The 12317-nt window shown below is 43.8% G+C and overlaps 1 protein-coding gene across 1 annotated transcript; it reads right to left on the minus strand.

The window, feature by feature from the left end:
- Positions 1 to 5594: 5594 nt before the first annotated feature.
- On the minus strand, positions 5595 to 6932 carry LOC147452906 (putative pentatricopeptide repeat-containing protein At3g23330). The gene is made up of 2 exons (XM_086519311.1): positions 6317 to 6932; positions 5595 to 5767 (listed from the first exon to the last, which is right to left on the minus strand). Exons 1-2 carry the CDS (start codon positions 6930 to 6932, stop codon positions 5595 to 5597), a joined length of 789 nt encoding a protein of 262 aa, XP_086375437.1.
- Positions 6933 to 12317: the final 5385 nt, after the last annotated feature.

Here is a 12317-nt window from a genome sequence, read left to right on the forward strand (position 1 = left end):
CCCGAAGACATTGCAAGCACAGCCTGTGGTTCGGACAAGGCTGAAAGCTCCAAAGGTGAAAAGAAAGCCACCCACTCAAGAGCTTGCAAAAAATTGTGTGAAGACTTATTGCTCCCTCCCGGTTGTGCCCTTCACTGTATATGCTAGACCATTTTGAAACCCAAATGCGTATTGTAACTGACATGCATTTTGTTTTCCAATGAAAATGTATTTTTGTGCAATATAAATCTGAGCAGCAGTTAACTCATTGTAATTTTTGCGGTTTTTCTTTTTTAAACTTGTTCATTTCGTACCGCGGTTTCCCTGTAAAGGAAGAGAAACAGGCATTAATCGTCATGCCTGATGCATTTGCGGCCATGCAATGACAGAAATTACGGAGATGGCGAGTCCACAAAGCGAGGCAGTTAAGGAGACAAAAAATGGAGATTAAAAAACGCCTTGAACGATATTCACAGCTTGCCCGTAGTATTATTGAGCGCCTAAATTATGTGCACCCAAGTGGGCCGGTTATTTTTGCTGAATGGTATCCTCTACCAGACCTAATATGGGTGCCTAAGCATTTATGTGATGAAAAAAGGGCTCTGGTGCTGGACCTGAACGGTCTTTTGGTGGCAGTGGTAGAGCCTCGTTTTGGTGAAAAGCCCCCGGCATATGCAGATGAAATGCTGAAATACGATGTACTTGATAAGCAGGTGTTCTGTCGTAAGGACAACCGTTTTTTTTTGGAGTGGTGCCTACAGTTCTTTAATGTGTTTATATGGAGCACAAGCCTCAATAGTAAAGTCATGAGTATTTGTCGTACTGTTTTTAAAGAGCAGGTGCCAAAGATTACTGGGTTTTTTGCTCAAGCGCACTGTACAAAGCAATCCTGGCAGATCCAGAGAAAACCAATGTTTATGAAAAACTTATCCTTGTTCTGGAAACACACTCTGGGGTACAACGCCCAAAACACACTTATAATCGATAATAGCTTCTACAAAGTGTTTCAGAACCCACCACAAACTTGGCTTGTTACTCCCAGTCTAGAGCACCAGAGTGCTGAGCAGAGGGAAAAGTTCCTTATAGAAACTTTGAAGTCCTGGATTTTTCTTTGGCTGCAAACGGATGATCGGAAACCATATGTTGCTGATAATGTGTTTGAGACAGGCTTAGATGAGTTTTCTGATCAGTCGTCAAACGTTTGCTTGACATTCAAAAGAGGGATATAGAGGCTAAAAGACTGGAAGAAATTCGTCGCAAACAGCGGGAAGTTGACCTAGAAGCAGAAAGAGAGAAAGAAAAGTTGGAGAGGAAAAGAAGAGAAAGTGAGCAGCATAGTGCCAACCTAGAAGCAGAGGAGGAAGCAGAGAGAAAAGAAAAGAGGTAGCAGGAAGAAGACAAACAGTGAGGACATCCCGGTCACTACAAGCGCGCTCCGAGGAGGCCTTAAGGGTTTTTGGGGCAGTGATTGTCATTGTAAAATTGAACCCTATGTAAATAATTTGATGCTGGAAATTAATGTAAACAGTTTGATAGTTAGCATGCTGACACAAGATGTAAACAGTTTGATAGTTATCATGCTGGCAATTAATGTAAATAGTTTGATAGTTAGCATGCTGACCAACTCTATAATAAAACTGCATACCCTTACAGCAAAGTGGTATATAGAAAATCCAGTGGATACAACTTAAAAGCTGAAGGGCATGCTATTACAGATTGCTTCATAGCTTTCTGGAGTGATTGTGTACACCTGCCTTCTCCTTGGGACGTGCTCCATAGGTATTTTGATACATCGCACCAGATGTGAAAGTAGGTGGACGATAGGCTGCTTGTGGTCTAGCTTGAAGGTGTATGCATCCAATTGCTTGTAATACAGTCCTTGCACAACATATGAGCCTCTGTCAATTACATTGCTCCATTTATCAATGTACCCCTTCTCCACCTTCTCCTTTTCTGCAACACACTTGACCAGATAGAAATCCACATGTTCGGCATTGGTTAAAGCATCTGGATTTACAGTAAATGTGTCTCCAGAACATAGAGCGCTACTCAACACATCATGATGACCTTCGTATGTGAAGTCATCATAGCCAACGACTTCCCCTGTCGAAACTTCATCTGTTTGCTCAAGTAATGGCTGTAGAATCTGATAATCCCATGCCTCCACGTGAGCTTTATTGATGCAGCGATTCCACCTTCCGTTCATGCATGCATCACAGAAGCATGCCAACTTTCTTGTTGCAAGGGCAGTTGGATCCTGCGGGTTGTGACCACGAATAGCATGCAAAGAGCGAGTTTTTGCCATAGTGGCACAATTCCACTTAACTTCCCTGTTAACATCTCCCTCTTTAACCTCCCAGAACACACAAGCACATTCCCTTTCTTTTGAAGGATATGATGCAGGTGCTTCATGCGATAGGTTGGCCTAGCAATAAGCAACCACATCTGCTGCACACTACAATATAGCTCCATTAGGTTTTAGTTGTTCATGGGTCAAGGTTCTTTTCACAACTGCTCCTGCACCATCATGCTCGCCCTTGCCATGCCGTGATCCAAAGAAGAACCAGCTCATCCCAATCCCTGTGAGTCCACCATATCTTGCAAAAAAATAGAAAGACCTGGCTCCCTTGAATTGCAAGGCCGCACCATCTGACCACACCCAATGTTGTTTACAAGTGACACCCTCTTGTTGTAACCAGTCACCGTGTAGCATGAAGCAATGTTGCACAAACAGTGTGTCATGGACCCTATCATTTGATATGAAGAAGTGGATTTTTTTGACTGCCTCCCCTGCCTTGCGGTAGTACATTATGTGTACAAAAATAGTTACTTGACTAGAGTGCCAGTGCATTGACTGAATCTCATTTTGCTCCTTGAAGGCGTAATTTTCAGCAAAGTCAACAATTGAGACAATGACATCATTCGGAAAGCGAAGTATACAATCCTTAAATTGTTGTCCTTGCCATCGTGCCACATAGTTATGAGTGATGAAGAGCTTCAACTTGGTCTGCAACAGTTGAAGAAACTCTCAGCACTGCATTTCTTTATGCAAAAGATCTTTTCTTTTCTTACTGTTTCCATGCCTGTCTTTTGCTTCTACATACGCAAATACTTTCACATTAATACTCTTACCTGGCTTTGCTGTTTCTAAGAAACATAATTCTAACTTCTTTACTCCACATATCTTACAGTCTCCCATCAAGCATTCCCTTCTATGGAAAACTGCATCTCCTGGCTTTGGACAGAGAATGGACTCCCACATCTGTGTGACACCTTTGAATGTGTGATGTGAAGCCAGACAGCCGCTGCTAATGTTCTTGCCTGTAGCACAGATATTGCATACACAGTTGCAACATGTATCATGCAACCCAAAAGCACGAGAGCGCATGTGGTTCAGTGCGTCTTTCAAAAAGGTCATCTGCACATGGTATTCGCAACACCATGTGTACCTATCCTTCAGCCTCCTGCAAAAGAATGGCTTTAACATCTCAAACATCCTCATGCCAATCTTGCAATCTGGATGTTTTTGTTTGAATCTTTGAAAGAGCTCAACCTGCAATATCCCATATTTGATCAGTATGTTTACTAGGAGAAATAATCCAAACAGGACTATACGCATTGCTACTTAATACATCTACCATAGATACAAATTGGTGTGTTAAACAGCACATTTTATGGTCCTAACATGCATGTAACTGGGTATAACATTGTATACTAAGCATGCTAGTTAACATGCTAAGTATGCTAACTAGCATGCCTGAGTATGCTAACTAGCATAGCTGAGTATGCTAACTAGAATACTAGCTGTGCTAACAAGCACAATCAGTGTGTAATGTAGCATACGAGGCATACTCATCAGCATGCTAGTTAGCATGCTGAGTATACTCATCAGCATACTGAGTATGCTAACTAGCATGCTGAGTTAGCATACTAGCTGTGCTAACTAGCATACTCATTAGCATACTCATCAGCATGCTAGTTAGCATGCTGCGTATGCTAACTAGCATACTAGCTATGCTAACGAGCACAATCAGTGTGTAGTTTAGCATACGAGGCATACTTATCAGCATGCTGAGTATACTCATCAGCATGCTAGGTAGCATGCTGAGTATGCTAGTTAGCATAGCTGAATATGCTAACTAGTATACTAGCTGTGCTTACAAGCATAATCAGTGTGTAATTTGGCATATGAGTCATTGTTAACCACATGAATGTGTGCTAAGAAGAATAGAAGGTATGCTAACTAGCATACATATTGTGCTAACCAGCACACTTATTATGTTGAACAGCATACCCAGCACACTACGAATGCTAACTATCATAAATCAGCTTACCCGTTATGCTAACTAGCATACTGAGTATGCTAGTTAGCATAGCCGAATATGCTAACTAGCATACTAGCATAAACCAGATTACCCGTTATGCTACTTAGCATTCTTAGCTGTGCTAACTAGCATACTCAGCATGCTAGTTAGCTAGCTGAGTATGCTTACTAGCATGCTATATTGCTAGTTAGCACAACTGAGTATGCTAACTAGCATACTAGCTGTGATAACAAGCAAAATCAGTGCGTAGTTTAACATATGAGTCATGGTTAACCACACAAAGTGTGCTAAGAAGAATAGAAGGTATGCTAACTAGCATACATATTTTGTTAGCCAGCGCACTTGTTATGTTGAATAGCATAGCCAGCACACTAGCATAAAGGTGTTAAAGTAGCATATATATTGTGCTAACCAGCGTAGTCCTCAAGATCACTAGGCATGCTAACTAGCAGAAGATTTATGCTGAACACCATACCCACCATACAGGAATGCTAACTAGCATATACCATAAACCAACTTACCCATTATGCTAGTTAGGATACTACGAAAGGTAGCTAGCATACTCATTGTGTCAAAGAACATACAGAGCATGCTAGTTAGCATAATAGGTATGCTAACTACCATAAAGGGTGTTATAGTAGCTTACATATTGTGCTAGACAGCATACTTATCATGCTAAACAACATACCCATCATACTAGGAGTGAGACTATGCTAACTAGCACGGCATACATAGCATAACATATTGTGATAACTAGCATGCCCTGTATGATAGGTAGATTACTAGCATGCTAGAATGCATAAGTTATGGCGCAAGTATATCATTGATCACCTGAGACTCATCCAAGAGGTGCACATGGTGTTTTATGTAGCTTTTCCTTCCCACTCTCTTTCGACAAACATCCTTCTTGTTGGGTGAAACACAAGTCTCCTCTGTCCAAAATGTGTAGACTAATTCTTTAATTTCATTTGTGATAGAGCTATGACGGTGTTGCTTATGACATTCAACCAATGAAAACAGTCGAGCATTGACATCAGACTTCACCTGCCATGATTTTGCTTTGAACAAGCTACGACGGTCGACTTTTAGGACCCTGGAGAATTTGGCAATAGACATGTTTTTCTTTGAATTTATCATCATCTGCAATGCTGCATTCTTCAAAAATAGCTCGTCATTAGAAGCTGGCTGCTTGACAATAGCTAGTGTGTTGCGGACATTGGAGACAATTGCACTTTGCACAGCAACCTCCTCTTGTAAAGACTGATCATGGATTGCCCGAACAAGCGGATGTTAGGCAATAAGATTCCAGATTTCGCACTTTGCTTCTTTGTTGAGACCTTCAGTCCTGCTCTTGAAAGCTTTCACAATCTCGAAGGAGATTTTTCTTTTCTCCTCATCGTCGACGGCATGATGTCCTCGTTTAGTTGTCATCTGTCGGTGCTCCTGCTGTTTACGCTTTCTTTCTGTCTCATATTTCGTGATAATAGAAAGAGCTTAATGCTGGTAGTTATGATTCATTTCCTGTAATGGCTCCCTTCTGCCTCCATTTCTAGTGGCAATAATGTTGTCTGTTGGTTTTCCATATCTGCGAGTCTGCTAAGCTTTGACAACTCAACTTCGAGGCAAGAAGCAATGCGACAGAGAGAGAGAGAGAGAGAGAGAGAGAGAGAGAGAGAGAGAGGGAAGGAGGGAGTAGGAACAAGGAAAACTGTAAACTGGTCCAAGAGTGAGACAGAGAGGGAGTCTGCGCCGCAGAGAGAGAGAGAGAGAGAGAGAGAGAGAGAGAACAGAGGCCACACCCCACGTCGTCGTCGTAACCGAAAACAGAGTCCACACCTCATATGGGAGGAAACAAATAATATATCTTATGGTTATTAAAATTTCGAACTTCACTTGCTCTTTGGTTTTGAATAGATGCTAACAAGCACCTCTTACTAGCATTGTCCGGGACACCAAAAAGGATGACAAGTTAACATGCTTATACCCATAAGTAACTGCATCAAGAGACACACTCTCCACCTGCATCTCTTCAAAACGACTCAACGCTTCTTCACCACGACCATGCTCAGCATATCCTGGAGTTAATGAAGTCCAAGAGACAACATTATTTACTGCAAGCCTGGCAAAGACATCCTCCCCTTTTGCGAGCCATCTGCACTTTGCATACATATCAAGGAAGCCGAATTTTGTGTACGTATCAACCATTGTGTTGCCAACAAATAGATCTTTCTGAAGGAGACCAATTCGAGCAGCCTTGGCATGTATGTCAATGCCCCTTTCCATATCTTTCAATTTGATACGAGCCTCCAGCAGGGTAATAAGAGCCTCAATGCTTGGAGATAGAGAAATATCCATCTCCTGGTAAAGATGAAAAGCAGAATCAGACCTTGCATTTTTGACATAGCCACTGATGAGAGAGTCCCAACTCAATGTAGCTCTGAGAACCAACCCATCAAAAATGCGTTGAGTAGTTCCCACACTTCCAATTCCTGTGAGCATAGCGACGAGGTAATTCCCCAGTGATATGTGGCCCTTCCTGACCATTGTGCATTCCAAGAGCACACTCCGGACAAAAAGCTCCTCAAGCTCTTTTTCTACTCTCTCAAGTGCACCGCATTTAGCAAACATGTCAACCAAGGCATTGCCAAGCACGACATCTTTTTCAACAGCCCATGACTAACAATATCAACATGAATTTTTATGCCCATATCAGCATCTCGCTTTGCATCCGCCAAAAACCGCTTAGACCTTTCTGGCCCTGCTCCTGTTGCGCATATCCCGCAATCAATGCATTCCAAGAGACGATGTTTCCTGTCCACAATGCATTCCAAGCGACGATGTTTCCTATCCACAGCATTCCAAGCGACGATGTTTCCTGTCCCCCAATCAATGCATTCCAAGCGACAATGTCCACATGCTAGCCACATGCCTTCAAGATGCATGCGTAGGTGATTGCATCTGGAGAGAGGTCCTCACTTTGCATCTGCTGAAAACAGCCCAGCGCTTCCTGGCCATGTCAAGCATATCCCCCAATCAATGCATTCCAAGCGACGATCAAGGCATTGCCAAGCACGACCCCTCTTTTCAATAGCAGCCCTTGCATAGCATCTCGTGAAAACAGCCCAGAGCGTTCTGTGAAGTGCACCACATTGGGCATACATATCGACGAAGGCAGTGCGAAGCACAACACCTCTTTTCAATAGCAGCCCTCGCTTTGCATCTGTTGAAAACAGCCCAGAGCTTTCTGTGAAGGGCACCACATTGGGCATACATATCGATGAAGGCAGTGCCAAGCACAACACCTCTTTTCAATAGCGGCCCTCGCTTTGCATTGCCAAGCACGACATCTTTTTCAACAGCCTCTGATTAACATGATACGACATTCCGGACAGGCAGCTCCTCAAACACTTTTTGTGCTCTTTGAAGCACAAACACTGCATTTGGCATACATGTCGACCAAGGCGAAAATTTCAAGGGTGCATAGATACGTTACTTTATCTTTGTGCATCAATCGCTCTACAAGTTTTGACGATGGACAAATAGGTACACTGCATTGATCTCTATCTCTCTCTCTCTCTCTTTCACGACATCTCCCTCTGCTTTGGTCCTGGTTGACAACAGTTGGTGCTCTGATTTTGTGTAGCAGCATTGCTCTGCTTGCTCGTGCTCTGATTCTCGTTCTCGCTTTGAAAACGCAGTTCGCACGTCTGCTGTTTGCTTTAGTTATTATTAACTTAAAACTTTAGTTATTATTAACTTAAAAATCCTCAAAAACTCCTAGGTGACGTGGAACACTTTCCTCGCAGCATTACAAAAATCTCTCTTATAGAATCATGGTAAAAAGCCAGATTTGCAAGGACACCACTACCCGAGTTGGGTACATAGGACAGCCAAAAGCTCACATCCGAGAGCTCCCTTGTCCACCAGCTTGAAAGACCACCCCACCCAATGGGGCCCACACACAGAGCAACACCCGTGAGCATCCACAGAAAAAGAGAGAGCAACCCCTGGACCGTCTACCAATGAGAGCCCCCACCTCAAAGCAGGCCAGCCAAAGCTATCGTGCGACCCTCGTGCTTATAGAGACGCCCCTCCCATGTTCTCGGCTCACAGAACAAGGTTTTACTTAAACTTAGCCATGGTCCACGAGGTACTATCCTTAGCTATCCTTAGTATTGACAACAAAAGAAAAACCAAGGAAAGAATGTACCTAATCAATATTTATGTACACATGTTTTGTGTAGCCATTAAATGCAAAAGCCTAAACATTGTCCTTGGCTAAATGAGGACTTCAACATGAAATCGTTCTAACTTCTCACCACCCATTTCATTTAGCATTTTTAAGCTATTGAGGTGCTCTTGTGACTTCAATAAAAAAAAGGGTACAAAACGTGATAAGTTGTTAGAACGAGGATTCGTTAAGTATATAATTTCACATCTTATATCTAATAGATAAAAGGGGAGGGGATTCCGCGCCGCCCCCCCCCCCCCCCCCCAATTCCTAGAGAGTCAGGGACCTTCACGCGGGCTTTTGGGCTGTCAGTCAAGCCTTTAAAAAAAAAAAACCATCATCGCCAGCCGCCTACTCAAGTTGGCGCGCCTGGCAATGCAAGGTGTTGATCAATGCGGACGAGAGAGAGAGAGAGAGAGAGAGAGAGAGAGAGAGAGAGAGAGAGAGTGGAGGTCCTGCTCTTGCTCCTGCTTTCCTCACGTCAAGAGAGAGAGAGAGGTCCTCCTCAAGAGAGAGAAAAGAGAGAGAGAGAGAGGTCTGCCTCATCCGCTGCTCCAGAGAGAGGTCTGCCTCATACGCTGCTCCGGAGAGAGAGGGCTACATCGCTCATGTGGCAGAGAGAGAGAGAGGGTCTCATTTTCCTGAGAGGGTCTGCCTCACGCCATCGCCATCGTAGGAGCTACTGCGGCTCCTCATCCTCACGCCATTGCCATCGCAGGAGCTACTCGGCTACTATTGCACCACCGGCCTACTGCTCCCCGGCCTACTGCTCCTCTCGCAGACTGCGGCTCACCCGACTACTGCACCATCGGCGGCCTGCAGGTAGTGTAGCTCTCTCTCTCTCTCTCTCTCTCTCTCTCATTCCCTGTTTCCACCCTGCGAGCTGGGCCTGTCACCTTGCGCCACCGTGGGCATGAACTGTTACCCTGCATGAACTACCGCCATGGGCATGAACTGTCACCCGTGGGCATGAACTGTCACCCTGCATGAAAAAATGAGACCCTGTGAAAACGCCCCCCCCCCCCCCCGACATGCGCTTGGGAATGAAATGAAATGAAATGGAATGTTTTGCGCGTGGGAATGAAATGAAATGGAATGTTGGTTATGTAGGCTTCGGGGATGAATTGCTTCATTATTTTACGTGATTCCAGAGATGCAAAAAATTGTATCAATACAATATGCTAAAACTAGAATTTGTGTTGGTTATGTAGGCTTTTTGGAGATAAATTGTTTCATTATTTTACAATATCATGCCTTTTTTTTAAAGATAATTGTGACAAATTATTTTAAGACAAATTTGTGTTGGTTATGTAGGCTTTGGAGATGAATTGCTTCATTATTTTACGTGATTCCAGAGATGCAAAAAAATATTTGTATCAATACAATATGCTAAAACTAGAATTTGAGTTGGTTATGTAGGCTTTGGAGATGAATTGCTAAGCACTAAAAACAGATCTAGAAAATAGATACAAGGGTACTTTCGGGGATTTTGAAATTTAAGGGGTATTTTGGGAATTAGCACAAAAAGTGCTTGAGGAGCTTCTTGGCTGAGATGTCAAGGGGGGGGGGGGAGAGAGAGAGAGAGAGAGAGAGAGAGAGAGAGAGAGAGAGAGAGGTAGGTGTGTGTTGTTTTTTGATGCGATCGACCCTCGCAAGGGTGCATTGATGTCCAATAGCAGGGTCAGGAAGCTTTGAGCTATTTTAAGAGGGTTCATTTATAGACCTTGGCCCTTCGAAGATTCCTACCTAGGATGTCGTCTCTTGGAATGCATTGATTGCGGGAATGCACTAAGCCAATATTTGCGGGCGCCCATGAAGTTGCGAGTCACGACTGTTGGGGTATAAAGCCCAATGTGGTCGCTCAGGTAAGTGGGTGGGCCGCCAGGTATGTACACATATTCTTTTGTAAAAACCTAATAAGAACTCACTATGCTCTACACATTACAGTAGAGTGAGTTCACCATATCGTCGTGCTCTTCTCTTCGCACTCTCTCTCGCGTCGCACTTCCACTCGTACTCCTTCAACTGGTATCAGAGCTCAGATCGAGGCTCGGGGCAGCATTTGCAGGTAGCCAGAGTCACCTGCTCAGATTGGAGTGAAATTCGATAGGCGAATACACGGCCCCAAATCTTGTGGGAGAGCCAAGGGGGCCTGGTGTTCTCAGAATTTCATTCTGAGGTCATCTCGGCCACCATTCGGCTTCGACAGAGTTCTGCGCAAGCCATTTTCGACTACGTGGTCTCAGTGGGTGCAGATCCGACTCTGCAAATTTGGGGTTTTCGGCCTACGACTGTAGGTGTTGAGGATATCGGCACTCCCAGAGTGTTGATTTGTGGCTGTCTACACATCGAAGGACGGCTCACAGTTCTTGGAGGCGTGTCACATACGACACGGGCGTATCTACACACAGACTGTAGGCGACATCCACCAGTTCATCAGGTAGCTTGTGTTTGCTGCTTGATATTCCAGATTTCATCCTGACATTGCAAGTACTTCCACATGGGATGTATTGTCAGAGATGACGTATGTCTGTTGAGGGTTTGCTGACTGTGAGTCACGCAGCAAACAACCGCCACAGCGGTTACAACATACAGTGGGAAATTTGTGGATGTATGACTTTGTGGGAAGTCTATGTACTGTCAGATTTACTGCAGCCTTTGTTGAGGGTCGAGTGAGGTTTTATTGAGCTGGGGGATTCTCGAATTTTGAGATCCTTTCGGTGATACAAGTCTTGGAGCGATCCCTCGAGCACCCTTAGATAGGCAGCTAGGATGTATTGACTATGAGTCAGACAGTTGGGATTGCATCTTTGCTTTACTGCCGTTGAGGCATTGTCGCAGTCTATGCTTACAGGACAATGACAGGACAGTGAGAGACAATACAGGTGCAGGACAGGTTTACCCACAGCTTACAGTGTTAGAGAGATAGTGGTTTTTTGAGCTGTTTTTGGTCTTTTTTTGAGTACACCAGAGCCATTTTACAAAGGAGACTCTGCCAAAATTTATGCAGAATCTGAAGCTTTCTTGGTTCATTTGACAGGTTGATATTGGTTCAAAGGTCAGTTTACAGGGGAAACTCTGCTGAATTTTTCCCAGGAAAGTAAACTACTGTGAAGCATAGCCATGGCTGGATCACAGGACACTGCTCTTTACACATTAGGAAATTTCGGAGGTCATTTGGAGGGCCTTCTAAGAAAATGTATTTTTTGCACTCTCTCTCTAGAAAAAATGGCAAATAAAAGAGCTGGGTCTTTCATAGTAAAACTTCAAAAAGTGTACTTTAAGTAGATTCCTTACTCTTCTGAACATTCGTTCGTAGTGATTGAGGGATAATCCTCTTTTCAGTTGCATTGAATGAACAACGTCAATACGGAGGGAATGAGGCTAACATGGAGGGACGAATCCGCAGCCGCTATTCACTTTCCATTAAACCTGCACATTTGGCTAATGGCGCACTCCTCAAATGGCACAAATGTTACCCAGAAACGAGCCAAATATCACCTTCACATTGCTTTGGACAATGAGTACCAACCATTGATTAAGCGCAGTAAAACAAACACACATATACCTCCCGCCTCCATAGACACGCTCAGAGCTCAAGGAGCTAAACACATAGATATCTGGACGAGAGGCTCTCTCTACCCTAAGAATCCAATAACTAATGCGTCTCCACCGTTTGTCAATCCTACAAGCTTATTGACCTTTGCTGGTGATGGAGAAAAGGGCCTTCTGGGTTATTGTAAATCACTTACAAGAGAAGCTGAAACTTACAAGAGTATTCT

The sequence above is a fragment of the Adiantum capillus-veneris genome, chromosome 8 (genome assembly GCF_014529385.1).
Source record: "Adiantum capillus-veneris isolate H3 chromosome 8, ASM1452938v2, whole genome shotgun sequence".
Classification (NCBI taxonomy): Eukaryota; Viridiplantae; Streptophyta; class Polypodiopsida; order Polypodiales; family Pteridaceae; genus Adiantum; species Adiantum capillus-veneris.